The following is a 27,762-nucleotide window of genomic DNA, read 5'->3' on the forward strand; positions in this document are numbered from 1 at the left end:
GAAGGAGTGATCTTGTGCTTATATGTCGATGACATATTGATCTTTGGGACCAGCCTTAATGTGATTGAGGAGGTCAAGGACTATTTGTCCAAGAGTTTTGAAATGAAGGATTTGGGAGAGGCTGATGTTATTCTTAACATCAAACTACAAAGAGGAGATGAGGGTGGGATTACACTTGTACAATCCCACTATGTGGACAAGGTTTTGAGTCGCTTTGGATATGTGACTGCAAGCCAGCTCCTACTCCCTATGATCCCAGCGTGCTATTAAGGAAAAACCGAAGAATAGCAAGGGATCAACTGAGATACTCTCAAATCATTGGTTCATTGATGTACTTGGCTAGTGCAACGAGGCCTGACATCTCATTTGCTGTAAGCAAGCTGAGGCGGTTTGTCTCAAATCCGGGAGATGATCATTGGCAGGCTCTGGAAAGAGTAATGCGCTATCTAAAGGGCACTATGAGCTATAGAATTCACTATACCGGGTGTCCAAAAGTACTAGAAGGGTATAGTGACTCAAACTGGATATATGATGCTGATGAGATAAAAGTCACAAGTGGATATGTGTTCACACTTGGAGGTGGTGCTGTTTCCTGGAAGTCTTGCAAGTAGACCATCTTAACGAGGTCAACTATGGAAGCAGAACTTACAGCACTAGATACTGCGACAGTTGAGGCCGAGTGGCTTCGTGAACTCCTGATGGATTTGCTGGTGGTTGAAAAACCAGTGCCAGCTATCCTAATGAACTGTGATAATCAAACAGTGATTATTAAAGTGAACAGTTCAAAAGACAACATGAAGTCATCTAGGCATATCAAGAAAAGACTGAAATCTGTCAGAAAGCAGAAAAACTCCGGAGTGATGGCATTGGACTATGTCCAAACGGCTAGAAATCTGGCAGATCAGTTTACCAAGGGGCTACCACGTAATGTGATAGACAGTGCATCAAGGGAAATGGGCCTGATACCCACCTAAGGTTGCACAATAGTGGAAACCTGTCCATTGTGATCGGAGATCCCATGAATTTGGATGGCGAAACAAACTATTGTGTGACTGAGAGAAGAGACCCTTGAAAAGGGCTCATTTTCATGATGTACTTCTCTTCTTTCCTGCATGGTAGGATGGCTCATGCCTTAATGTGATCCGAGTGGCTTTTCCAAGCAGAGATGTTGACCTGCAGAACATCTCAGAAGGAACACACCTATATGAGTTCGACTGCTAGTCACAGTCTATGAGGTTTGGGCGATCTCTAGATACTCATGAAAGGCCTGGAGTTTGACTTATATGCTCCAAACAGAGGGGATGCGAACGGCAGCCCAGTACCAGTCAAGATTCTGAGTGAAACCTGATCACACAAAACTGACAATTCAAGGCATAGTCCATTGTTCAGGTGTGGTCTGATGTAGCTCATTTCCTAGGTGGAAGTTCAACTTAACAGTCTCCACCTAAACCCTGGTATATCAAACAGGCACAACATTGAGAACATTTCTTATGAGCCTTGAAATTTGGTGGGGATTGTTAGAATAATTGGTCTAGGCCCAGTATATTCTATTAAATCTCAAAGGCCCATAATAAGTGTTAAGGATAATAATACCACCTCAGGATTTAAGCGAGGAATATCTCAACCTAAATAGGGAGTTATTGGAGGCTCCCTGTTGATTGGTTGAGGTGGGAGTCGGAAAGCCACACGCGCGCGTGCGCGCCGGGCCGGGCCGAGGCCGTGGCTGGCTGGCGTGCGTGCGTCACGTCGCTACTCTTTTGCAACCACTAACCCACGTTCCCACGACTGCCGTGAGTCCGATCAGAACGATTCGCTTCCTTCCTTCCCGGGTGTTAGTTCCTTCTCCTCTTCCTTCCTTCCCGGGTGTTAGTTCCTCCTCCTCCACGCCTGTGCTGCTCTCCTCGCTTCTGATCGCTTGCGCGCACGAGAGATCGGAAGGAGCAGGGCCTCCGGAACCACACCTTCGCCTGAGATCTGCACCGGGTAGGCGGGTGATCAGGTTTTCGGGGAGTGCTTCCCGCACGACTGCTCGTCCTCGCCATCGCCATGTCTGCGCCTCGAGCCGGAGCTGCTGGAGGAGATGGCACACCTGCAGCTGGAGCCGGAGGTGGTGCGCCTGGAGCCGGTGCCGCGAACAACAACACCAACGGAGGCAATTCTGCCTCACAATCCAGCGGAGGGCCATTCTCGGGGTATATCCTTCTCCTGTTCCTGCTGATCCTGCTGTTAGCGCTCTACTGCTTTGTTCCTGTTCCTGATATTCATGATGCCTTTAGCATGCTACTGCATTACTGCTATGCTCTTGTTCCTGATATTCATGATGCGCATGATAGTTTGCTACTGTTACATGTTCTCACTGATTATTGTTTTAACATTTTGGATTAAAATATGCCGATTTATGACCATATTTCCAACACCCGCAACATCAAATTGTCCGCTGCTATACCCACCATTGTTTGCACCAAAGCCGCCACCGTGGCTGAAGTTGCTGCCGTTGTTGCCATGCGCGGCACCATATTGTCCATTGCTGGATCCACCACTGTTTGCACCAAAGCCGTTACCACGGCTGAAGTTGCTGGTAGAGTAGCCTCCATTGCTGTGACCCACGGCACCAAATTGTCCACTGCTAATTCCACCATTGTTTGCACCAAAGCTGCCACCGAGGCTGAAGTTGCTGGCCGAGTTGCCACCGTTGTTGCGACCGGTGGCACCAGATTGTCCACTGCTAAATACACTACTGTTTGCACCAAAGCTAGCATTACTGAAGTTGCTAGCAGAGTAGCCGCCATTGCTGTGACCCGCGGCACCAAATTGTCCGCTGTTATATCCACCACTGTTTTCACCAAAGCCACCACCTTGGCCAAAGTTGCTAGCAGAGTTGCCGCCGTTGCTGCCACCATCACTGGACTGACCACCATGGCTGAAGTTGGCAGAGTTGTGGAGGTTGCTGCTACCGGCGGCACCAAATCGTCCACCACTAATTCCACCGTTGTTTCCACCGAAGCTGCCACCGGACTGACCACTATGGCTGAAGTTGCCAGAGCCATAGGTGTTGGTAGTATTGTAAACATCAGAGCTTCTGTAGTCACCAGCATTTCCATGGGACACACCAGAGCTACCGTAGCCACCAGCATTTCCATGAGGAACACTGGTAGCATTATAGCCTCCACTACTGCTGTATCCCCCAGCACCATAACCACCATATTCAGAAGCCCTGCCACCGTATCCACCATTGCCAGCATATCCACCACCTCTGCCATACTCACCAGTACCATATCCACCACCACTGCTATATCCACCGCCACTTCCATAACCACCAGCGCCAAATCCACCACCTCCACGTATTCCACCAGCACGGTCATTGGCGGTGCTGACCCTTACAATTCGTCCTTGAAGATCCTAAAATCAGGGGAAGTGTTTAATATTTACAACAAAAGACGAATATTATGTTTGAAAAACAATATACCCTTATAACATCAATAATCTACCTAGGAATGAAGTCTCAACAAAGCAGACTACCAAAACAAATTTGTAGTTCAATTATGATGATTTGTATCCTGTCAAATATTAAAGAAATACAAACACTCTAAATATTTAAAACATTTATCTCATAAATAGACACACTCTAATGTGCAGATGATTTACAGCTGAACTATTTTGTAGCTCTGGTATTGTCCATGGATCATTGGAGGTGGACTCAGCAATAATGCTTTAGTGTCCAAGAGTCCTGACTCTAGCATATCAGGGTCAACTAAGCCCATTTCTTATACATCCCGCACGTAAATAGAACCGTTTTAGTACGATATATGCTAAAAGGAAAACAATTTGATAACATGGTCAGCTGAAATCTAAACATGGCAATCATCAAAAAATTTCAAATGTACCCAGAGAGGCTAAATGCAGTAGTATTCAGTGGGTGGGTTAGTGGTTTAGTGCCAATTAACATTTTACTTTTTGAGATTAATTAATTGCAAAACTCAATATTGCTTGGGATAGCGATAGCTTAATTGTGTTGCCTCTTCTGACCAAATAAAACAAAAAAAATGATAAGTATACATGATTTCAGCACTTGCCAAGTGCCTTGAAAAAGATAGCAGCGAAAATCAAGCTATTTGTTGAAGCTTGAGGGATGAACAAGTTATTCCTCAAGTGAATGTACGCATCTTAAAGTCTTGAATTGCTTTACAGTTGAGGTAATGCTAATGCACAGTATATATAGCAGAAAGCAAACAGACACAAAGCCATATTATCTGAAAGATCACCTTGCCATCCATGGCAGTAACGGCAGCCGCAGCTTCCTCGCTTGATGTGTAAGTTATAAATCCATACCCTTTTGACTTTCCTGTGTCCCTATCAATGATGATCCTAGCTGAATCCAATCCAAAGAAAACAGAAAGCATTAACTACTCACCCGACATGCTTTCAAGTAAATACAAGCCATAAAAATCAGTGTGTGAGTCGTATAGTAATCAGACAAGCAAACCTTCAAGAACATCGCCGTAGTGAGAAAACACATCCTTGAGGGTGGTGTCGTCTGTGGCATACGAAAGTCCTACAAAATCACATGTAGATCAAAATGACATCGGATATTTCGATCAATGGCATCAGAAACGTGCGTTCGATTATCCAAATTTGGAACATACCTCCAACGAAAAGCTTTGAGGACATGCATCTTACTGCCTGGAGCAGCGACGGGTTGGACGAGACCGAAGTCCTCCTGAGCGCATTCACAACTCTACCAGCGAAAGCCATCGCTCAACCAAGGCGGCGTTTGGTTCAAGCACTATAAACGCAGATAATTATATTATGGCAAAATTTGTATAAAGAAAGAGAAGAAAGAACATTCCCACTGTCCTCCCACATGCATCAGACCGGAGGAGAGGAGGAGCAGCGAATCGAGTCGGGGAGGGAGGAAGGCTGTTCTGCTCTTCCCCTGAGCCTCGCTCGTCAGATCACGTCGATGGCGAGATGGCAAAACTGCTGGGAGGATTGGGTATTTGGGTGGGTGGGGAGGAAGACCGGAGAATCGAGAGGGAGGGGAGGGGAGACGGTAGGTGCTCACCTCGACTGGGAGGATCGGTGACCGACGGCGGCGGCAACCCACCCGGAGGATGCGGCGGCGGCGGCGCGGCGGGGACGACGAGAGAAACCCCACGCAGCCTCACCTGCTGCTCCGGATCGCTAAACCCTTTGCACGGAAAAAGGGAGAGGTGTGGACTTCTTCTTCTTTTTTTCTTTTTTTTTTTACGTTGGGCCGGTATCCGCTCCCATTGTATTCGATGTTTCGATTATGGCCCAAGTAAAGCAAATATTTCTGATATTATTCTTTTTTTTCTTTCCTTCACACAGGGGAAGAGGGTACTCGTTTCCGAGAAAATAAAATAGATTTACTTCACCCATTTTAAAGCTTTCAAAAAAAACTCCATTGAATTGTATTTTTATTGATAAATTACAATTGTCGGGCCAGTGTATGGACCTTTGAAGTAAAGATATAGTAAGAATTGACATCCTAGGGCATGATTTGATGAATTTTGTTTATTTAGGGTACAACATCAACGAGAGACTAAATAATATTGAAAAAAAAATTATATGCCCCAATAATTTTAGAGTATATATGATTCAAGAAAGCGTCAACTAGCGCCTAACCCTATTTAGCGCCAACGACCATTTGAGATAGAGCAAAATGAAGGGGGCCTTAAGGAATGTGAGATGGTAAGAAGGCGAGAGCAGAGAGAGGAGGAAGAAAGCGAGGGAGAGAGAGAGAAAAAGTAGGGCACCAAGCCAGATCTTTTCGTTGACGTGCACTGTGCACAACCACCATAGCATGTCGTCTATTGCTAGGAGAATGAGAAAGGCAAAGGTAAACTGTGAACAGGAAAGAAACAAAACCCTAGTATAATCCTTGTTATTGGCTTTCATGGGCCAATAGAGTTGATATATTACCGTTAAATCGGAGTCGTATGATTCCCCTTTCCTTTTCAACCCTAATCATTCCATCCTCTTGATTTTTCCTCTCTTTTCTCGCCTCCTCGTGATCTCTTCCTTCCCGATGAAACGCCTACTCATTTTGTTGCCTACTACACACCCACATGGCCTTAGTGCCTGTCGAGACAAATCTCCCGCCTTAACTTGCCGACTAGGGGTAAGTCGTGACGGCTACTATTCGCCTGACGCTAAGTTGATGTCTATAGTTGATTTTTAGAACACTAGAAATATATCATCCCATTCATCTAATTTAAAATATGACCATTCCATCCATGCTTGTATACTAGCCTCGAGATGGCACATAGAGATAGGCAAAAAAAAGTAAAAAGAGAGAATGAGTCACCCCACATGAAAAAGACATCATATTCACAAATATAAGGGAGGGAAAAAAAGAGAAGGGTAGCAATGGATTAGATGAAAGTGAATAAAATAAAAACTTATATTGTATTAAAGCTAATGTATTAGAGACAATGTATTATATATGCTACTCTGTAACTCTAGTTGATAATGAGAATACAATTAGAGATACCAGTCATTCTGTTATAAAATTTGCTCTCATCCAAACACGATAACACTATATGCTACTAAGGGCCTGTTTAGTTCGCGAAAAGAAAATTTTTGGGTGTTACATCGGATGTTTGACCAGATATCGGAACTCGGAAGGGATTTTCGGACACGAATGAAAAAACAAATTTCATAACTCACCTGAAAACCGTGAGACGAATCTTTTGAGCATAATTATTAGTACATGTGAGTTATTATAGCACTTATGGCTAATCATGGACTACTTAGGCTCAAAAGTTTCATCTCGCGATTTTTCCCCTAACTGTGCAATTAGTTTTTTCTTTTAATCTATATTTAATGCTTCATGCATGTGTCTAAAGATTCGATTTGATGTTTTTGGGAAAAACTTTTTGGGAACTAAACAAGGCCTAAGATATTCATGAGCATAGTATGCACTCTCCCTGTCTAAAAAAAATCTAATTCTAATGATAAATATGGATATACGATTAATCTTTTTAATGCGATAGAGGAAGTATGAAAAAAAAATTGTCTAAAAAAAATCTAATTCTAATGATAAATATGGATATACGATTAATTTTTTTAATGAGATAGAGGAAGTATGAAAAAAAAATGTGTTTAACGATAAAAAACTGTACTACTCCTGTATTGAAAACCTGCTATAGTACTACATATTGAATTTTATCGGGCGTACCCGCAATCGGGGCGACCGCCGCGCTGTGTTGTTTTCTCGATGGCAATTAAGGAAGTCACTGTTCCTGATATGCTTGGGCAACAGGAACTTATTGATATGCTCGTAGAGTAAAGAATAAAAAAAAAAAAAGACGACCACTTTCTCTTTTCTTTTCCTCCCGTTCGTGGCTGCTGCTCACCACCACTTTGCCTCTGCGCCGTCTCTCTTCTTTACTCCAAACTTCCAAAGCCCGCCAAGCAAGCAAGCAATCGACCGATCGTGCATGCCAAAGCCAGGGCCGGTCCTATAATTTTAATGGCCCTAGACAGACTCATCGTGATGGGTCTTCTAAGTTATATATAAAATTTTATGATATATATAAACGCTAATTTTACTTGTAAAATACATCATATATTAAATTTAACATGTCTGATAATTATCAAGAAATAAAGCCGACCAAAATAACAATATATTTGTAACTTAGCACTAATATCATTATTTATTAACTTAATGAAGATTAGAAATCCATCATATCCATTCCTTCCCATGAAAAGATACTTTTTCGGACATTTCTTGATGCAAAATCATCGAGAACGGTATTAAGATCAATAGTGTCCAAGATATCATTCTCGATTGAGCACATAGCCAAGCCATTTAACCTTTCTTGCGACATAGTTGATCTCAAATAATTCTTCAACAACTTCAATTTTGAGAAGCTTCTTTCACCTGAAGCTACCGTTACAGGTACGGTTAAGAGAATTCGATAGGCAACTAAAACATGTGGATAGAAATCTGCATCCATAACAAACTTCAGAATCTCAGGCGCGTACATCAAAGAATCTGGCAAACTCACTTGTAACGCCTTTAACTCTGAATAAAAATCATTGATCTCAACATCAGATGAAATACTATACTCTAGTATTAGGTATTTGCCCCCCACCATCATAGGCCCCCCGGCGGTCGCCTCGGCTGCATAGGGCCAGGGCCGGCCCTGGCCAAAGCTTAGCAAGTACTCCGTCCTTCACTAAATATTTAACATCGTCAATTTTTTTAAATATATTTAACTGTTATCTTAATAAAAAAATTTAAGTAATTATTAATTATTTTTCTATCATTTGATTTATCGTTAAATATGCTACTACTTATTTTTTTAATAACATTTTAAAAAAAATTTAAATAAAATAAATAGTTAAACATGTTTAAAAAAATTAACAGCATTGTATATTTATTTAGGGAAGGAGAGAGTATCAGTATGCAACGCCAGGCCGTCTTATCGTTTCTCTCCACAAACAACGACAAAACAGGTCACCTAACTCCCCCCAAAAAGTTACGTACTCCACAAAAACAAAACGCGACCCATCCAGCACGCCCGCCGCGCGACACCACCGCACGAGAGCTACTAGTACTACTACACCACCGCGTCTCGTGTCGTCTCGTCGACTCCACGACGCGCGCCGCACCGAGATCTCGGCTCCCAGCACGTGTGGCCTAACACCAACACGCAACAACGGCAACAACAACACACTACTACGCCTCGCGCTCGCGCTCGCGCCTGCGTCGTCTCGGCAGCGAGGCGAGACGAGAGAGAGAGCCCAGCGTGCATGCTGCCCTGCCCAACCAGCCAACCTTCGCACGCGCCGCCGCCGCTCTCGCTATCCGCATCCTTCCACGCGTACGCCACCAATCCACCCATCGCTTCTCGCTTCTCCGACCGTTTGACCGCCCCAAACTCCCCCCCGCTGCCACGCGGGTCCCTTCCTCCGTCGCGGAAAGCAACGGGGCCACGCGCGCACCACCACCACCATCCCCGTCCCGTGCGTGGCCACGCACACGTACTCCGTACGTACGCGGGAGCGGGGCCTGGGGCGAGGCGAGCCGCGGGATTGGGGAGCGGACGGTGGGGATGGCGGGTGCGGGGGGCGCGGGTGTACGTGTTTGTGGGGGTTTTTTTTACGAGTTTTTGTGGGCGGGCGGGGCCGCGAAAGGGGACAGTGGAAAGAAAGAAAGAGAGAGAAAGCGGTGGCCGTAGAGGGGAAAGCGAAGGCGTGTGGGGGGTTTGGGTTGGGTTGGGTTGGGGGGGGGGGGGGGGGGCCTTTTCGCGTTTCACACCCGCCTTTCTCGCGGGATTTGCACGCGGTGGGGTGGCGGCCGGCGCCCCGGGGGGGGGGGGGGGGGGGGGGGCCGGTTTGCGGCTGGGTGCGTCGCGTTCGCCGTATTTGCGAAACCAGTCCAAACCAGTCCGGGAGCGTGTGGTTTTTTCCGCTGTTTGGTGGGATTTTGAGTCGTCCGAGCACGTTGGGACCTGGGAAGGAAGCCGTGATGAAAATAGTCATTTTTGGGCATTTAACTATTTGCTACTTTTAAGATGTGGTAATTAAAAATTTACCACTCATGATCTATAACAGATATGGGTTAAGGGATAAATTTTAATTGCCACTCATAAGAGTAGCAAATAGTTAAATATATCGTAGTTTTCGGTGTTTAGGCATTAGTATATTTCTGTTGCCGTTTTCCAACAAATACAAGTAATTACGGATAGACTCGTCTATAGGAGTTATGGTGATATACTTGTAATATTATTGGTTACAGACTACTTCTTCAGTCCCTAAGTTTATTTTTAGAGTAATCATTGTATTGGATTTTGTGAAAGTAGGAGATAATTGTATTGGTAGTAGACAACGTGACAAATAATTGTATTGAGATTTGATAAGGTATGGATATTATAGTCCTTTGTTTTCTATTGATATGTGTGTGATGGTTGAAAATTTTACTTATTTTAAAACCAATATAGTAGATACCATATCGTGTCACTCTCAAGTGATATGATAATCCTTTTCAAGGAAATTTCCGCGCTCTCATCCCCATTTTGAGTCGTTTCTACAAGCTCCTCTGTTCGTCCTCTAGGTAACTAATATAGAGTGACAAACATGGTTTCATTGCTACCTCATTATTAGTTTTTTTTTCACAATAATTGTTATCTTTGGTATTTTAGTAAGTATTTTTTAGCTATATATGGTCAAAACTTACTCCTACTCCAATCTAACTCTTCATTTATATGGCATAAATTTGACAGTAAATGAAAAAGGTCACTCACAGTAATAACATCTGTAAAATGCATCCTCTCATTAAGAAATCACTATATTTGCCAAATGAAAATTATATCACTCGTGTGCATGGCTTTTTGGAGGGAAAGTAAGTTTTTTCTTCAATAACCGGAGGGAAAGTAGATGATTCGAATTTCAGACCTTTTTTGCTTGAAGTCTTGTGCTTTGGATTTTTTAAAATAAATACTATTACCATAGAAAATTCCATAAATACTGTTTGTTGCACCAAAATGTTACTTAGTAGGTTGTCTGCAGTGGAGGTATGATAGGGATCCATTCGGCATTGAAGCGTACAATAAGTAGAGGCAGAGCGAAAATCACTATTTTTCTTTTGTCGTGGGGGCTCACAATACTAATCTTTTACATTTTTACAAAAGCTACATTAAACATAGTGCAATTTTACCAAGTTTGAGGGAGGCCAGGCCTCTTGTCACCTCTATGTGGCTTCTCCGTCTCTAATAAGGCCGGCATGTTTGCTACTTACTATTAATCATGTCGATCTTGTTTCCTACCACAAATGGTATACTTATTGAGTGGTCCAGTTAAGTACAATTAAATATGCGGGCCAAATCAATCCAGCCCTTGAATGGTAAGACTCCTATCGTTTTATCATATATCTATAGACTTTGGTAAGAATACGTGGCTCCACGCTGGAAAGTGCCAAGGGGCCCATCATAACATGTGGTTCGGGCAATGCACATCGTGTGAGCATTACATTCCTTTTAACCAAATATTATTTGTGTTGTTTCTACTATAATACATTGCTCACCCATCTTCTCCAATTTTGGCAAGACATTGGACAATGGATGAAATGTTGATACTACATTACAAAGTTCATCAATAACCCATCACCATTAGAAGGCCAATAGAGGTGGCAGTGATAAATATTATAGATAAATACGTCGAGACATCGGAGCGCAATGTGCAACACAAGCGATGTGTAATTTTTATGGGTCATAGATGATAATCCTTATGAACTAGATTTTCATACTGTAAAGACGAGGTTTAATCTACTTTACGTAAGGACATGCAAAAGATATTAAAAGAAAGCGAATACTAGAATGCCAAATAAGAAAAAAAATCTACTCCCTTCGTCTCGAAACGACTCACCATTTTCTATCAAAACAAGATAACCAAAGGTGGTGTTTGAATTTCCTGAAGATGAAGATGAAGATTAAGTGTTTCACGTAAAACGAGGTTATAATAACGTGTAATTAATTGAGTTTTAATTATTCCAAACTTGAAAAATAGACTAATCTAATATTTTGGAACAACTTTCATATAGAAAGTTTTCGTACGAAACACACCATTTAGCAGTTTAAAAAGCGTATCACGAGTATTTAAAATTTAATCCAACTTTTATTGGAGAAAAGAATAGGCCTTTGTATAACGAAACGAAGATGTTTTTCAGAAAGCCCCCACAGTGCCAATCTAACGAACGGCGAAGCCAAAAAAAAAAAAAAAATCCCATTACCCATCGCGCCGCCGTGCAATTTGACACTAACCGGAGCCCTTCCCTGCCAAACCACACTCCCCACACTGTGCCCCAACCCCAACTCCGCTCGCTCACCTCCCACATCACATGCCCACCCAAAGCTTCCAAACCAAGCTACCACCACGCCGCCGCCGCCACCACCACCACCACCACGCGAGGGTTCAAACCGCAAAACTCCTCCCTCCCCGAGGTCCCCGCCGCAAAAGCCCACCCTAACCCCCACCCTCGCCGCCGGCCACCGCCGCCGCGGACCTAGCTAGCTCCCACCACCCACTGCCCCCACCCCAATGCGACGGCGGCCCCCGCCGCCGCCGCCTCCTCTTCTCCCCATGGCCACCCTCACCACCCAAACCCTACTCACTCTCTTCCTCCTCCTGCTGCTCGCTGCTGCTGCCGCCGCGGCCGACGCCGGTGGTGGTGGTGAGAGGGAGGCGCTGCTGAGGTTCAAGGCGGGGGTGGCCTCCGACCCGGGGGGGTTGCTCCGGGGGTGGACGACGGCGGCGTCGCCCGACCACTGCGCCTGGCCCGGGGTGTCGTGCGGCGGCAACGGCGAGGTCGTGGCGCTCAACGTCTCGTCCTCCCCGGGCCGCCGCCTCGCGGGGGCGCTGTCCCCGGCGGTGGCGGCGCTGCGGGGGCTCCGCGTGCTGGCGCTCCCTTCCCACGCGCTCTCCGGCCAGCTCCCCGCCGCGATCTGGTCGCTCCGCCGCCTCCTCGTGCTCGACCTCTCCGGAAACCGCCTCCAGGGGGAGATCCCGCCCGCGCTGGCCTGCGCGGGGCTCCAGACGCTGGACCTCTCCTACAATCAGCTCAACGGCTCCGTGCCCGCCTCGCTCGGCGCGCTCCCGGGGCTGCGCCGCCTGTCTCTGGCCTCCAACCGCCTCGGCGGCGCCATCCCCGACGAGCTCGGCGGCGCTGGGTGCCGCAGCCTGCAGTACCTTGACCTCTCCGGCAACCTGCTCGTCGGTGGCATCCCACGGAGCTTGGGGAACTGCAGTAAGCTGGAGGCGCTTTTGCTGTCCTCCAACCTGTTGGATGACGTCATCCCGCCGGAGATTGGCCGGCTAAGGAATTTGCGGGCGTTGGATGTGTCGAGGAACAGTTTGAGCGGGTCTGTGCCAGCTGAGCTTGGTGGTTGCGTTGAGCTGTCGGTACTCGTGCTGTCCAATCCGTATACGCCGATTGGTGGGTCGAATTCGTCGGATTATGGGGATGTCGATGATTTTAACTACTTCCAAGGAGGAATACCAGATGCTGTTGTCGCGTTGCCGAAGCTGAGGGTGCTGTGGGCGCCGAGGGCTACACTGGAGGGGGAGTTGCCACGTAATTGGAGCGCTTGCCAGAGCTTGGAGATGATCAATTTGGGGGAGAATTTGTTCTCCGGCGGTATTCCTAATGGGCTGGTGGAATGCAGCCATCTAAAGTTCTTGAATCTGAGCTCAAACAAGTTGACAGGTGCCATTGATCCATCACTCACAGTGCCTTGCATGGATGTATTTGATGTCAGTGGAAACCGGTTCTCTGGCGCAATGCCAGTGTTCGAGCAAAAGGGATGCTCTTCATCTCAGCTCCCATTTGACGACTTGGTGTCAGAGTATTCTTCCTTTTTTTCATATCAGGCGCTTGCTGGATTTCGTTCGTCCTCATTTGTCTTGGGCACGGATTTGACTAGTTACCACAGTTTTGCCCAGAACAATTTTACTGGACCAGTGAAATCGTTGCCGCTTGCTGCGGATAAACTGGGGATGCAAGGGTCCTATGCTTTTCTGGCTGATGGGAACAATATTGCTGGACAGTTGCAACCTGACCTATTCAGCAAGTGCAACAGCTCAAGGGGTTTCATTGTGGACGTCAGCAACAACTTGATAACTGGCGGGATTCCAGTCGAGATTGGCTCATTGTGCAGCTCTCTAGTCGTTCTTGGTGTTGCTGGTAATCAGCTCTCTGGTTTGATACCAACAAGTATCGGGCAATTGAATTATCTTATCAGCTTGGATTTGAGTAGGAACCATCTTGGTGGTGAAATTCCTACTTCCGTGAAGAACCTGCCAAACTTAGAGCGCCTCTCTTTGGGCCATAACTTTCTCAATGGTACCATTCCAACCGAGATTAATCAGCTGCACTCTCTGAAGGTTCTGGACCTGTCCTCAAACCTCCTCACAGGAGAGATCCCTGGTGCCCTTGCTGATTTGAGAAATCTCACTGCCCTACTCCTTGACAACAATAAACTTACCGGGAAGATACCTTCTGCATTCGCTAAATCAATGTCACTTACCATGTTCAACTTGTCATTTAACAATTTGTCTGGTCCAGTGCCAGCAAATAGCAACACAGTTCGGTGTGATAGCGTTATTGGGAATCCTTTATTACAATCATGTCATATGTATACCCTGGCTGTCCCATCAGCTGCACAGCAGGGCCGTGGTTTGAACTCCAATGACTATAATGATACATCATCTGCGGATTCACAGAATCAAGGAGGAAGCAATTCATTCAATGCAATTGAAATAGCTTCGATAACTTCTGCAACGGCCATTGTTTCTGTCCTTCTTGCTCTGATTGTGCTCTTTATTTACACAAGGAAGTGTGCTCCCCGAATGTCAGGTCACTCATCTCGAAGAAGAGAAGTTATAACTTTCCAAGACATCGGAGTGCCAATCACTTATGAGACTGTTGTTCGAGCAACTGGGAGTTTCAATGCGAGCAATTGCATTGGAAGTGGGGGCTTTGGAGCCACTTATAAAGCTGAAATTTCACCTGGAGTGTTGGTAGCTATAAAGAGGCTCTCTGTTGGGAGATTCCAAGGTGTTCAACAGTTTCATGCTGAGATTAAAACTCTGGGGAGATTAAGGCATCCAAACCTGGTTACCTTAGTAGGATACCATCTTGGTGAGTCTGAAATGTTTCTCATATATAACTACTTGCCTGGAGGAAATCTTGAGAGGTTTATTCAGGAGAGATCAAAGAGACCTGTTGACTGGAAGATGCTCCACAAGATTGCTTTGGACATTGCAAAAGCACTTGCTTATCTGCATGATACTTGTGTTCCTCGTATCCTTCACCGTGATGTGAAACCAAGCAACATTTTGTTGGACACCGAGTATAATGCTTATCTCTCAGACTTCGGACTGGCAAGGCTCTTGGGAAATTCAGAAACCCATGCAACCACTGGTGTAGCTGGGACTTTTGGATATGTTGCTCCAGAATATGCTATGACATGCCGTGTTTCAGATAAAGCCGATGTGTATAGCTATGGTGTTGTACTGATGGAGTTAATATCAGACAAGAAAGCCTTGGATCCGTCATTTTCTCCTTATGGTAATGGGTTTAACATAGTTGCTTGGGCTTGCATGCTTCTTCGTCAAGGCCGCGCTCGTGAATTCTTTATTGATGGCCTGTGGGATGTGGGTCCGCATGATGACTTAGTAGAGACATTGCATTTAGCAGTGATGTGCACTGTTGATTCACTCTCTGTACGACCAACTATGAAGCAGGTCGTTCAACGGCTAAAGCAACTTCAGCCACCAATCCGAGAACACCGATGATTACACATTCAACTTGTAGAAGGTAAAGATAGCCGTAACTTGTGGCCCTTGGTGATTTTTTTTCCTAATCATCTGTTTGACTAGATTTATCTTGTAGATGCCAGCTCTGTATAATACAGTTTTCACTGAATTGCTCACTAATGTATCTGCAGATAAGAAGAGCAGATGTAAATTAACAACCTTAATTTCAAAGATTTCATTTAGGTTTGCCTGACTTGTGCTTCTTTGTTACTTCCCTTTAAAAGAACGAACATCTAGTTCATTTAAGTTTGCCTGATTTGTTCTCCTGTTATTTACCTTTGGGATAGTATACAGTATGTGGTAATCTCAAACGTGATGCAATATCAATACATGGCAAGCATGTGTCATGATTCCCTGCAGCGCTTGTCATATATCTACTTGTATATTCCCATCATTTGCATTGTTGTTTTCTGCTGAGCTTGTACGCAGAGTTAAAATTTTCATGCCAGCGATTAATTGGTCGAGCGCATAGATAGACATGCATGTCTCTAAACACTGACCAGCATATATGATCCAGTCATTCTTCGGTCTTACTTTCTTTTTGCGTGAGAGAGATATCCAGATCAGAGTCGTGCCTTAGTTATCTTCATTATCTCAAAGATTGTACCATTTTTGTTCGTTTCTGGTATTACCATATTTTTGCTGTTGCTAATTTGTACTAGTACCTTCTCTGGCAAGAAAGGTAAATGGTTTTTCAGCATGAAGCTGACATATTTAACTTTCGGGCCTTATTTGGGGAATTCTCTTTCTGTAAACACACATCTCATGGAAAGGATTGAAAAATGTGCAAGAATATTACCTTGCATAATTTTAGCTTCAGCAAGTGAAAAATGAAACACAGCAGATCATGATACCATCAGTTCATCAGAGACAGGACCATGTGCGGCTTCTGAATTTTCCATTTTCCAGGGGTTCTCATCCACTTATGAGTTTCAGTTGTTCTTTTTCTGTCTGTATTTGGCACTCGTGCTTTCACTTTCCAGTTCACGATCGCCTGGATTCCTGATAGTCTTGCCCGCTCACGTATGTATATTCATGTGTTTGGAAGTGAGTTGGCAGGCACCAGCGCAAAAAGGCTAAGGATAACCATGTTCTTCCTGCTTTGAATCGCCTCAACCATAACTAATTCTATCCGGAATCAATGGATCGTGAGCTGAATTTTGTTGCTGGAACAAGTAAAAATTATACTGTGCTACTCAGTGATTGGTCGTGAATCTGAAAAAAAATTGAGTTAACCTGTTAATTCTACCCCTCATCTTAGTGACTGCAGCAAAATAGTTCAGGAATCCAGTGCCAATGTAAAATCATAAACATCTTTCTTTCTAATGTTGTTGTAAAATCATAAACATCTTTAGGGATCATCTTAGTGACAGGTTTTTCAGTTGCTGCAACTATCCTGGTTATGGCTAGGCAAGATCTGATCCAAGCATATGTATAGGGCGGCACAGTAGCATCAACCAAACATTGCTCCAGCTCCAGCAAAAAAAAAAAAAGACATAGTATCAAGTAAAAGATCATACCATGCATGAAGATGTAAAAATTAAAATAGAATTGTCATCATGAACATTATGAGATCCACGATGGTTTAGTAACGATCCACGATTTGTTTTTTTGTTTGATATTGCGCTGATATTACTTTTAGTTAGTGATAAGTAATTCTTGTAAATTTGCCAATGACTGTAGAACCAGTTGAGATCTTAGTAATATGAACCAAATTAGCATGAAGTGAACAAAAAAAGAAAAAGAAAAGAAAAGGCAATCTTTGACTACTATGCTGTCTATGCAACTGGATTATGTGTTCTGCTGCCGAATCGAGTGGTTCTTGTTTGTATCATGCCAATTTCTTCATGTAGGCATGTCGCTGAAGGTGATGTACTATCAACTGCCCAACCTAAGGCACAGAAGTACTGCAGTACAAAAGTATTTCCAACACGTGGATACTTCGATAGTATAGAAAATACAGCACGGTAATATATCAAAGAAAAATGTCACCACACATTTCTCGAAAGTCCTTTTGTGTCAAAAAGGCTATTGCGCGTGCTATTTTGTTGGCGTTGTTTTTTTTTTTTGGCCAATTATGTTTTTTTTTTCCTTTTTGGCAATATTGCTTGTGGGGCTTGTTTGACGTTTTTAATGGGCTGAACACATTAAGTTTATCTTTTTGGGCTCGGCCTTTTTCCTTTTGGGTTGAATGCATGGCCCACAATCAAGTTTTTTCTTTTTATTTAATTTGAATATTTTTATGTATAAAGTTTCTATATCAAATGTTTTTATGTATAAAGTTTCTATGCCGAATATTTATATGGATAAAATTTTTATGCCGAAGACTTTATGTAAATGTTTCTCTACATAGAAAGTTTTTATATACAAAAGTTTAATATAAATTTTCTATGTATAAAGTTGTTATTTATAAAATTTTCATATATAGAATTTATTCTAGTCTAACTTGAATTGAAAATGAGTGAGCTTTTTTATTCACACGTAGTTAAAAGAAATAAACATTTGCTAAAAGGGAAGTGGGCTTAATTTATCCTCGCCAATGTTGCTTGCTCGTTGTGTATTTATACGTTTCTTTATCTCTTGTTTTTTTTTCCTTGATATGTTGATTTGCGTTGGTGTTTTTTTAAGGATTCAAGTAAAGACAATTAGATTGTAAGTATTAAAAGTTATAACATAAGTTCTAAAAATTATAATATAATTATAGTGAAACTATATAAGTTACCATCAAAAATTAAATTAAACGTACTTACATATGGCGTCATAAATGTAGTCCTTATGCGGACTAATAAAAATAAATAAAATTCGGTGCGCTTTGCATGTATAAACCACAAATATAATAAGCCCATGTTTCCATGGGTGTGAGACTGAGCACAAAAGGCTAGGATAAACCCCCACCCCCACATTCTTCCTGCTTTGAATCGTCTCAACTATATCTAATTCTATCCGGAATCAATGGATCGTGAACTGAATTTTGTTGCTCTATTGGATGTGAAAACATTTGAGTTACCCTCTTCTTTCTACCCCCTCATATCTTAGTGATAGCCAATTGGCCATTAATTTGCACACAAATTCTCGTAAGCTGCAGCAAAATTATTCCAGCAATGGGACCATATAGCGGCAATACAAAATCGTAAACATCTTTGCTTCTAATAAAGTTGTAAAAATCATACTTAAACGATAACCTAAATAGGGAACATCTAAAAATTGTATTGGCGCATAGGGAACATCTGAAAATTGTATTAAAAATCATACTTAAACGATAACCTAAATAGGGAACATCTGAAAATTGTATTGGCGCATAGGGAACATCTGAAAATTGTATTGGCGCATAAAAGCTTGGGGCAATTTGGCGAAGAAAAAACTAGCTGGACAAATAACATAATCAAAACATATGCTACCCCAACGTCATATAAAAAGGAACGGAGGTAGTATATGTTAAAATAAGAACATTATGCATAAAAAGAGTTTCATTCTCGTAGAGTGGATAATTCTATTTATTCCAATTATTCTTCTAAAAAAAGCAAAAGAAAATTCAAAATCCTTTTTTATTCGTACTTTCTCAAACACAAAATACACTCTCAAAATGGTCAAATGAGTGAAAAGAAATTTGACTTTCATATACTAATTAATATCTTAACAGAATTCCACATAATAATGAACTAATGATCAATGCATTTTATATCATCGTCGCCATGCCTAGAATAATCCTAGCAAAGAGAAGATCGATCAATCAGCCCTTCCTCCCGGCGGTGGTCCACTCCTGGTAGCGGCGGAGGCTCGCCGGAAAGTCGGTGAAGAGGCCGTCGACGCCGACGTCGTTGATCCAGTAGTCGTACTCGGCGTACGGATCCTGCCGGAAGTTGAAGTGCAGGAACTGGTTCTCGTTCCGGTACGTGTAGGGGTGAACCTAGGGATGCAAACGGACCGACCCATGAGTTCACTTATAAATCAAATAAATGATAATTTATGAGTTTTCGTGTCATGTTAAATTAATAGTTAACCCGTAAGTCAAACCCGTCGGTTACACGCTAATTTTGTCTATAAGAGGTTCGCGGATAAGCCCAGCCCTACCTGCAAGCCCCTGGCGTGCGCCCTCGCGACGAGGTCCGTCGGCGCCGCCAGCTTGTTGTCCGTCGTCGGCGGCACCACCGTGTCCTTCCACGGCCCGACGCCGACGACGTACTCCCTCATGTAGTCGAGGTGTTCGTCCGAGGTCACCTCGTCGTAGGACTGGCTCGTGTCCTCGGTGCGCACCGTGGTGTCGTCGACGAGGAGCACCATGGGGGAGTCGGTGAGGCCGGCGGCGTAGACGAGCGACGTCGGGGCGAACGACTGGATGAACACCGGCCGCGCCGCCCACGCCGGCGACCTGTACCGGCCGCCGTAGCCGCGACGCTTGAGCGCCGCCACGAACTTGTCCTCGAACTTCTTGCCGTCGCGCCACCGCACCTGCCGGTTGACGAACACCGGGTTCTTGATCTCCGGGTAGATGCCCACCACCCTCGACGCCGCGCCCGCCGCGATGTCGATGAACTCGTCGAACGTGATGATCCGCGACGACTCGCCGCCGTTGTAGGACCTGTCCCGGAACGCGTACCTCTGCTTGGATCTCAGCGTCTTGAGCTCGGCCAGGGTGAAATCGGCTGCAGAACATTCGACAACGATGAGACATTCGATGATGGCGGCGGCGGCGGCGAGGCGAGAGAGATCGTCAATGGCGTGGCGGGCGGCTTACTGATGAAGAAGCCGGTGACGTTGGTCCACTGGACCTCGAGGGTGCGACGGCGGGAGGCGAACTCGGGGTGGTCGGCGACGTCGGTGGTGGCGTCGAGGGTGGTGTCGTGGAAGCAGACGAGGTGGCCGTCCTTGGTCGCCGTCACGTCGGCCTCGATGAAGTCGGCGCCCTCGTCGATGGCGCGCATGTACGCCGCCGCCGTCTCCTCGGGGAGCTCGCCGTTCGACCCCCGGTGCGCGATGTTGAACGGCCGCGACGTCTGCAGCGGCGCCTTCGGCGTCCCCACCGCTCCTCCTCCACCGACCAACGGCCGCGCCGCCGCGACGCCGCCGCCGCTCGCCGCGCACCAGACAAGCACCATCATCGCCACCCCTGCACGCAACGCAACACACGTTAGGACAGCGAACGCACGTCGCCGGAGATCGTTCGAGGGTTGCACGTACACGGAGAGGCCATCGATCTCGTCGTCGTCGTCGTCGCCGCCGGCGAGGTATGGATCGATCGATCGATCGACGCTGATGGAGTGATGCTATATATAAGGAGTACGGAGCGGTGTTGCGGGGAATATTCCAATAGAAAGTAGGTTTAGACTAGCAAAATCGTTAGACTACTGATGACAACGACTACGGAATCCACGAGTACATGTGTGTTGGGCCTCGGATTATTTAGCCCATTAGGCTCGAACAAAGCCAGTTTGAACGAGCCCATGAGCCCATTTGTTAGGAATGTTTCACGCATTTATTTTGGCCCAAGCTCACTGTTCAACAGTTTCCGTCAAATTCCACGACCGATCCGTGACATATGAAACACATAGCCCGTCGTTTTATATATCAACGACTCTTGTTGAGTGGTAGTCTGCGGACGTCGTCTAAGGCAGACAATTAAGTATCGAGATTAAAGTTTTGAATGCGGGCTGACAGACGATAAAAGCTACTACTCCCTCTGTCTCTAAATATAAGAAATATTGATGGGATGTGACACATTATAGGATTCAGATTCATTGTACATCTCTTATATTTAAAGACAGAGGGAATACATGTGTAGTACAGTGGCGTAGCTAGTTCCTGGACTGGTTGGATAGCCGTGTCGCTATCAATTACTCAGATTGCTTCTTAAATATTGTGCGAATGACTAACAAATATTCATTGGCGTCTAGACTCAACGGCATTGCTGGTTCCATCACTTATGGCAACGCCATAACATTCGGCACAGGAAAACACACACTCGCATTTGTACATGCGATGATGCGTGCTTAAATGCAAGATTATATGTATTTGAGCGAACATTCTTTACATATACTTTTATCATCATATGCAGCGAGATAAATAGGCATTTCGTTTTGAAACTGAAATATGCATATTTCCTCCGTCTCAATATGTAACTACTTTTAGCACAGTAGCTTGTCCCGAAAATGAAGCTATTTTTCCACCTATCCTCTCATCTCGACTAATCACAACCATTCTCCATTTAATTACCTCACCCACTTACTATTTTCAACCACTCACAAAATTTCTCCAGTTATTTCTACCAACTTTATTAATATTTGTGTCTACCTAAAAAAAATGACTACTCCATCCGTCCCATAAAAAATCAATATACTATTATATATGACACATTCTAATACTACGAATCTAGACATACCCCTGTCCAGATTTATTGTACTCTAATATTTCACATTCAGTTCTAGATTTACTTTTTTTTTACGGAGGAAGTACATTTTTAAGATAGAGGTATTACTACCTCCGTCCCAAAATAAGGGCAGCCATGGATATCCGTGCCCAACGTTTGACCGTCCGTCTTATTTGAAAATTTTGTGAAAAATTTAAAAATATTTAGTCACACATAAAGTACTATTTATGTTTTAACATCTAATAGCAATAAACGTACTAATCATAAAAAAATTTCAAATAAGACGAACGGTCAAACGTTGAACGTAAATAGTGCAAAACTGCACTTATTTTGGAACGGAGTGAGTACTAATCTATTGGCACTTTAAATACCAGTGCAGTGCCAATGTATGAGTTGCTACTAAAATGTGCTGATAACGCATAAACTGTTAAAAGAGACATATTATAATACAAATTCGATGCAAAAGATCGCAAAGAGAATGGTTCCACGTGGCAACACCGGTTTCGCGGAAGAGACTTGACGAAAAGATCTTGCGCGTGCGCGTGCAAAGATCTAGAAATGCTCTTGCGTGCGTGCGTGCACTGGCCACCGGATGGAGTTTCTTCCAGAAGCTTCTTCACGAATGTATCAATGGAGCAATTGGGTCCATGGAACATGGTTTAGCAGGCCGTGCAATGGCACAAGAAGATGCTGGATGAAACGAGATATTAACCATACATATAGGCTGTAGCATGCAAACATCCGGTGCATGATGGTCGATGCATGAATTGGCACATTCAGTAGTCCATACTCCCTACTTTGTACGCACAGCTTCGATTAATTTTTACTTTCCTTGTATTTAAGCTCTTCAATATCCCGTCTAGATTCACTAATGTTCATATAAATTTAGACATATATTTGAAACACATATATTGATCCATGTATAAATTTATTTAAAACCCACAACGTACGTCTTATAGTATGAAACAGAAATTTATTCAAAACCTCAAACATTTTATACACATACATTGATCCATATATGAATTTATTCAAAATCCAAACATTTTATAATGTGAAATATAAATTTATTTAAAACCCAAAACATCAGAGAAAATAAGCCTGTAATTAACTGAAAGTATATATTCATTTGTTACCCCACTAGGCCCAATGGCCTAGGCTCATTATACCATACGTGGCTTTTGCCACGCGTTTTTTTAGTAGTTACATTATAACTATACTGTATTTATATTTAAAGTTTTTTATAAAAATAATTGTGACGTTTTTCTGAAGTAATTCCCTAGTTATGTGTGTGGCTGTAAGTCGTGCAGGTGGTCGCGCGTCAGAGCGCACAAAACCATCGAGTGATCGCGCTAACACTGTGGGGAGAGGCACTCAGGCGCATACACGCTGCAGGTTTCCAGCGAGTTCGGGGAGGAAGAAAAATAAATATCACCAACAACGTTTTCCAAGATTTTGTTTAGATGCTGCTGCTGATGCGATGCGTCCGGTAGCGGATGATGGGTCACGCTGCCGCGCTCAGATCAAACCAGCAAATCAATCATTAGGGACACGTTTTGCTGCTGCGTTGCACAAGAGTCCGTCTATGGTTGGCTTAGCTCTCTTTACTCACAAACAAAAGAAGAAAAACCTGAAAAAGAACCGTGCCATGTGAGAGGTCCTACTTACCAGTAGTATTCCTAAACACTCCATAATTCTTTTTATAATTTAAACACGTGGATAATATTCTTCTTTGCAAGTATTTTTACAACAATTTCGTTAGATATTATTACTGTATCGAAGCTACGCAACAAAACCTAGTCATATATCTTAAAAACACGGTATAAACACAGGATCCAATCGGTTACCCATGATTTATTATAAGTAGTAGCAGCTTATTGATAATTAGAAAAATAATTTATAGATAAAACTTTCAATATATTTGTTCTTTGCAATTTAAAAGCCAATACTGAAAGAAACTACATTAGAAAAACATCAAAATCAATTTTAGAATCAAGTTTTAAAATTCAAATTTTAACAACGGCTTATAATTCATTGGGTGAACAATGAGACCCACATTCATATAAGTGTGTGTTCACATTCACCTATGTAGACTTATATGGAGATTCTACGTACTACTCCGTTAAAAAGAATAAAACAATCCTAAATACAAATTTAGACACACATATGTTCAGGTTTTAATTAGGATTAAGTTTTTTTATGCGATGACAGGTATGTTTAAAAAACCAATTCTAGGTCCTCATCCGTTGCTTATATTCCCTAATAAGTACAAAACGGTTTATTAGAAAAAAATAATTTACAGGTAAAACTTTTTTATATGTGTGTTCTTAACAGTCTAAAAGCCAATACTGAAAAAGAAACTACGTTGAAAATACCTTCAAATCGACTTCAAAATTATGTTTGAAAGTTCATATTTTAGCTTTGACAACCGATGGAGCTTCTATTTTATAAACAAAAGTAGTTCTTCTTTCGAACATTACAAAAATCATGAGATAATCACAAGAATTAGTTCAATCTCCGCAAAATCTTTTAAAATTCTTTCATTTCAAAATAAGGCCCAAGTTTCTAGGCCAGAGGTGATTCCATGTTTGTACAAGACCGGTTTCTAATGTGCTATGAGCTTTTGCTCATCTGAAAACTGCAGAGTTGGGTACCTCCACGGCTGAACCAACATCCAATTTGGATTCAGGACATTTTTGAGCTGATGATGACAAATTCTCTCAAATTTGTTCACTCCCTTAACTTACAGTAAGTAAACAGCTCAGGCCCTGCATTTCCTTTCAACTCATGGAAATCCAGGGGACGGCTAATTAACATATCATAAAAAAGCTAATGATATTACCAAGAAATTCAGATGTGAAAAAAAAAAGTGAAAGAGAAGATCAAAAGAGAGAGAGAGAGCGATCTGATGACAACTAAGGTGCACCTGCCTGCGAGAGCACGATCACAAGAACACCGACGGCGAGGGGTTGACGACGATGTGCCTGAGCGGGTTGGTGACGTCGCCGCCGCCGGCGTGCTTCACGAACTCCGCCGGCGTCAGGAAGTTGCCGTGGCAGACGCACACGATCCTCACCTCCTCGCCTTTCCTGTACTTGTACAGGAACCCGTCGATCTTCCGGCCATTGGGGCCATCCACCCTGGACGACACCATCGGCATGTCCTCCATCATGCTCTTCCTCAGGTCGCCGGTGCTCGTCGTCCGCATCGTCAGCGACCGGAGCGTCCGCAGCGGCGGCTGCTCCTTCATGCTGCCGTTCGCCGGCGGCCTCCCTCCTCCGCCGCCGCCCGACGACGCCGTCGGGGGAAGGGGTTTGTTTTGACAACTAGCATTGTCTGAAGATGATGTGTCCATGGCTTCAGCACTAACACCAACACCTGCGCGCCAAAAGGAAAGCGGCAAATCGTCACATTTTTGCAGATTCAAATGGAGATAATTTACACTTGCGTCAAATGCTAATGGAAATGAATTTCAGTTCTTTTCAGGCAAATTTTCATGGCTCGAGCTCGAGCAATGTCAAAGGCATTGAATCGTAATTCATAACACCAGCTTGGACAATGATTAGTCTAGATAATTAATCATTCTTTTATGCTACCTAATGGCCATGCTTATAAGTAAGGGCCATCCCAAAAAAGGAATCTCTGTGGACTGTAGCATCTACTAACAACACCACAGCCCAACGAATTCCATGAACGATATCAATCATAAGATACATTCTAGCAAAAAAAAAAATCTATGTGTAAAAGCACCAAACTTTTTTCTCCATAAAGAACTCTCTATTTTTGAGTTTCTAATTGCAAAAGCACTCATCAGCTAATCGCTCAACATGCTTCCCATTTCACTGTAAAAGGGCCTTCAACATAACAAGAATACTGATCAGTAGTGGAAAACGGCAAAACGGCAAAACTGCAAAAGCACCTGACAGGCTCGTGTCTGCTCAAATTTCATCGTACATAACTGCAACCCAAAACACAATCTTTCCTTACCTAAAAATTTAGGAGATCGATCCCTGCCCATGCAAATCCTACCAAACATAGCAATCAATCCCGTTTGACCTTTGAAAATTTCCTTGTGAAATTCCTAATGAAACTAAACTGTTTCATGTGAAATTTCTGGGCTAAACTGTCTTTACCAAATTTAGGTTCCAAGGGGGCCCAAAGCCCCAAACTTAGTGCTTAGCACAAGCACAAACAACACATCATGCACACCAACCTGAAATCCTGAATGAACCATCAATAGCTATCGACCAGCAAAGCTAATGGAATAGTTCAGCTACAATCTTTCGCTCAAAAATAAAAAAAAAATCCAGCTAGAGCAGTGGAGATTAAAGTCTAATTAATTCAGTAGCAAATGGAGTTTTCTAGCAAAAAAAAAATGGAACCATGAAAAGTAACAGTATCACATGTACCTTGCTCTGGCATGCACGACGAGGTGCTCCCCTGCGACACGACGGATCGCCGGAGCTGGAACCCGGTGGGGTACATCGCGTCCTGGCCGTCGTCCCGGCCGCCGCCGCCGGCGGACCTGCCGGAGTTCATGGAGTTGCGGCGCTCGAGGCGCTTGCGCTTGGCCTCGAGCCGCTTCAGGCTCTGCATCTCGCGGCGGCGCCACCGCTCCTCCTCGGTCTCCGTGGGGAGCGAGCTGGTCCGCATCAGCGGCGCCGGCGCCGGCGCCGCGGTGGCCACGTCGTCGCCGCCCGCGCCGCCGCCGCCGCCGCCGGGCAGCGAGCAGATTGACGCGATGGACGACGACCTCACCAGCCTCGGCTTCTTGAACTCCCTCGCCAGGTCGGCGCCGAAGCAGCCGCCCAGCGACAGCCCCAAGCTGAGCTCGATCTCGTCGGACTCGCCGCCGCCCTTCTCCCCCGCCACCGCCGCGCCGCCCACCTCCCCGCCGAACCCGCCCAAGAAATCCCTCGACGCCGCCATGGCACCAAAAAAACAACCAAGAATTCAGCTATCAAACCAGCAACAAGCAGATGATAATCCTTCGCCGTCTCCCAATCTCTCCAACACACCACCAAAATCCCTCAACACCACCTCGCCCATGCCTCGAATTCTCCCAAGAACACGCAACCAACGAGCTCCAAATGCAGAGCACTAGTAGACATTACTCCAGCACGAAGCGCAACCCAAGAAACGAGCAAGAAACCTCCTCCTCCGCCGCCCTCGCCGCCTCTGAATCTCCCACGGAAATCGATGGCGAACACGACGAGGACGCAAGAAAACGACCGAACGAGCAGAATTCGATGGAGCAACCAGATCTCTCTACGCGGAGAGGAGGAAGAGGAAGCAGAGAGAATGGAGGTGAGGAGAGGGAGGCCTTCGTGTCCAGTCTAATCTCTTTGCTCCGCCATTAACCCGAGAAAAAAAATCGTGAGAAAAAAAATATAATGGGAGAAAAAAAAAAGGGAATACGGGGGAACTGTAGGAGTAAGGGCGCATGGCGGGTTGCCACGTGTCGTGGGTAGGGGACACGTGTTGGATCGCGACGAGCCGAGCCGAGCCGGGGTTGGGAGGGTCGGCTCGGCTTGGGTGTTGTGGGGACCGGTACAAATAAAAAAGCGTGACGTGTCGAAGGACCGTAGGGGGCCCTTTGGCCTGACACGTTCTGGATTATTCCGTGCAACCGGTTCCCTTGGGTGGTGGTTTCATTGCTCATACTAAATATATTTTATGTTCTAGCAATTTTTTTTATGCTACAATGATTCATGGTTACGAATAAATATATTTATATGTGATAAGTATTTATATATAATATATTAGTCGCATTGGTTAATTTAATACTTTACGATTATATCCATCAATATTCTATTAGTTGATTATATATATAAAATTCTGCCGTGTTGCGCACGTCATTACAATAAAAATGAAGTAAAACAGTGTTGTTTCATTGCATAGCTGAATCAACCCATTCAACTTTCTTCGATTGTGAAATTAACTTGTTAATTATACCAGTTATGTCTTTATAAAATATACATGGAACAATAGAAATATTGGCATAGAGTTTTTTCGCGTTGCGCACGTCATAACAGAACCAAATTATATCTCTCACACGT

The 27,762-nt window shown here is 44.2% G+C and overlaps 4 protein-coding genes across 4 annotated transcripts; 1 reads left to right on the forward strand and 3 right to left on the reverse strand.

Moving 5' to 3' along the window:
* Positions 1 to 1,950: 1,950 nt before the first annotated feature.
* LOC127778712 (glycine-rich RNA-binding protein 3, mitochondrial-like) lies at positions 1,951 to 5,184 on the reverse strand. The gene is made up of 5 exons (XM_052305334.1): positions 5,063 to 5,184; positions 4,644 to 4,783; positions 4,484 to 4,552; positions 4,263 to 4,369; positions 1,951 to 3,399 (listed from the first exon to the last, which is right to left on the reverse strand). Exons 2-5 carry the CDS (start codon positions 4,750 to 4,752, stop codon positions 2,344 to 2,346), a joined length of 1,341 nt encoding a protein of 446 aa, XP_052161294.1. The 5' UTR covers positions 4,753 to 4,783; positions 5,063 to 5,184; the 3' UTR covers positions 1,951 to 2,343.
* Positions 5,185 to 11,840: 6,656 nt separating this feature from the next.
* On the forward strand, positions 11,841 to 15,592 carry LOC127779762 (LRR receptor-like serine/threonine-protein kinase RPK2). Its single transcript, XM_052306662.1, has one exon. It carries the CDS (start codon positions 12,067 to 12,069, stop codon positions 15,319 to 15,321), a length of 3,255 nt encoding a protein of 1,084 aa, XP_052162622.1. The 5' UTR covers positions 11,841 to 12,066; the 3' UTR covers positions 15,322 to 15,592.
* A 3,269-nt stretch (positions 15,593 to 18,861) lies between these two features.
* LOC127780129 (glycerophosphodiester phosphodiesterase GDPD6-like) lies at positions 18,862 to 20,607 on the reverse strand. The gene is made up of 4 exons (XM_052307091.1): positions 20,521 to 20,607; positions 20,078 to 20,449; positions 19,414 to 19,985; positions 18,862 to 19,249 (listed from the first exon to the last, which is right to left on the reverse strand). Exons 1-4 carry the CDS (start codon positions 20,531 to 20,533, stop codon positions 19,073 to 19,075), a joined length of 1,134 nt encoding a protein of 377 aa, XP_052163051.1. The 5' UTR covers positions 20,534 to 20,607; the 3' UTR covers positions 18,862 to 19,072.
* Positions 20,608 to 24,381: 3,774 nt separating this feature from the next.
* On the reverse strand, positions 24,382 to 27,084 carry LOC127778396 (ninja-family protein Os07g0602900). The gene is made up of 2 exons (XM_052304993.1): positions 26,113 to 27,084; positions 24,382 to 25,081 (listed from the first exon to the last, which is right to left on the reverse strand). The coding sequence occupies exons 1-2, from the start codon at positions 26,630 to 26,632 to the stop codon at positions 24,648 to 24,650; spliced, it is 954 nt and encodes a 317-aa protein (XP_052160953.1). The 5' UTR covers positions 26,633 to 27,084; the 3' UTR covers positions 24,382 to 24,647.
* Positions 27,085 to 27,762: the final 678 nt, after the last annotated feature.

Source organism: Oryza glaberrima, chromosome 7 (genome assembly GCF_000147395.1).
Source record: "Oryza glaberrima chromosome 7, OglaRS2, whole genome shotgun sequence".
Taxonomy (NCBI): Eukaryota; Viridiplantae; Streptophyta; class Magnoliopsida; order Poales; family Poaceae; genus Oryza; species Oryza glaberrima.